The sequence below is a fragment of the Lottia gigantea genome (assembly GCF_000327385.1).
Source record: "Lottia gigantea unplaced genomic scaffold LOTGIsca_10957, whole genome shotgun sequence".
NCBI lineage: Eukaryota > Metazoa > Mollusca > Gastropoda > Lottiidae > Lottia > Lottia gigantea.
Genome location: NW_008706993.1, coordinates 1 through 1,318, shown reverse-complemented (window position 1 = coordinate 1,318; position 1,318 = coordinate 1). Strand labels below are relative to the sequence as shown.

The 1,318-nt window shown below is 36.6% G+C and overlaps 1 protein-coding gene across 1 annotated transcript; it reads right to left on the bottom strand.

Moving 5' to 3' along the window:
• Positions 1–689: 689 nt before the first annotated feature.
• LOTGIDRAFT_148654 (hypothetical protein) lies at positions 690–1,238 on the bottom strand (the record flags this gene model as incomplete). The annotated part of the gene is made up of 1 exon (XM_009046984.1): positions 690–1,238. A coding segment is annotated over one exon (549 nt), but the record flags the coding sequence as incomplete, so codon positions are not given.
• Between the last annotated feature and the right edge of the window lie 80 nt (positions 1,239–1,318).

Here is a 1,318-nt window from a genome sequence, read left to right as displayed (position 1 = left end):
GTGCAGCGAATATTGCCGCCACCCATGTCCGTCGGTCCGTCCTTCGACCCGTCCGTCTGTCCACAATTGCTCGTAAACACTCTACAAGGCATAATTCTTGACTGATTTCGATAACTTGGTATGGTTGTTTGTAATCACCCAAGGATAAACCCTATTGGAAATCAGACGAATCGAAAAATATTTACTATGAGTTATTGCCCTTGTTCTTGAAACGCTCGTAAACACTCTAGAAGGTGCAATTCATGACGCATTTTGATGAAACTTGGTGTGAGTGTTTGAAATCGCCCAGAGGTTAACCCTATCGAAAATCAGAAAAATTGAAAAATATTTAGTATGAGTTATTGCCCTTGTTCTTGAAAACGCGTTCAATTTTAGCTTGTAAACACTCTAGAAGGCACAATGCTTGATGGATTTTGACGAAACTTGGTGTGAATGTTTGTAATCACCCAAGGTTTATCCCTATCTAAAATCAGAAAAAATGAAAAATATTTAGTATTAGTTATTGCCCTTGTTCTTAAAAACGCGTTCAAATTTTTAGCTTGCAAACACTCTAGAAGGGACAATTCTTGACGGATTTTAACGAAATTTGGCTTGAGTGTTGGTTATCACCCAAGGATAAACCCTATTGAAAATCAGAAGAATCTAAAAATATTGAGTATGAGTTATTGCCCTTATTCTTAAAAACGCGTTCAATTTTTAGCTTTTGTGTATAATACCAGTTGTGTATGATACCAGTTGTGTATGATACCAGTTGTGTATGATACCAGTTGTGTATAATACCAGTTGTGTATGATACCAGTTGTGTATGATACCAGTTGTGTATGATACCGGTTGTGTATGATACCAGTTGTGTATGATACCAGTTGTGTATAATACCAGTTGTGTATGATACCAGTTGTGTATAATACCAGTTGTGTATGATACCAGTTGTGTATCATACCAGTTGTGTATGATACCAGTTGTGTATGATACCAGTTGTGTATGATACCAGTTGTGTATGATACCAGTTGTGTATAATACCAGTTGTGTATAATACCAGTTGTGTATGATACCAGTTGTGTATGATACCAGTTGTGTATAATACCAGCTGTGTATGATACCAGTTGTGTATGATACCAGTTGTGTATGATACCAGTTGTGTATGATACCAGTTGTGTATGATACCAGTTGTGTAAAATACCAGTTGTGTATAATACCAGCTGTGTATGATACCAGTTGTGTATGATACCAGTTGTGTATTATACCAGTTGTGTATTATACCAGCTGTGTATGATACCAGTTGTGTATGATACCAGTTGTGTATTATACCAGTTGTGTA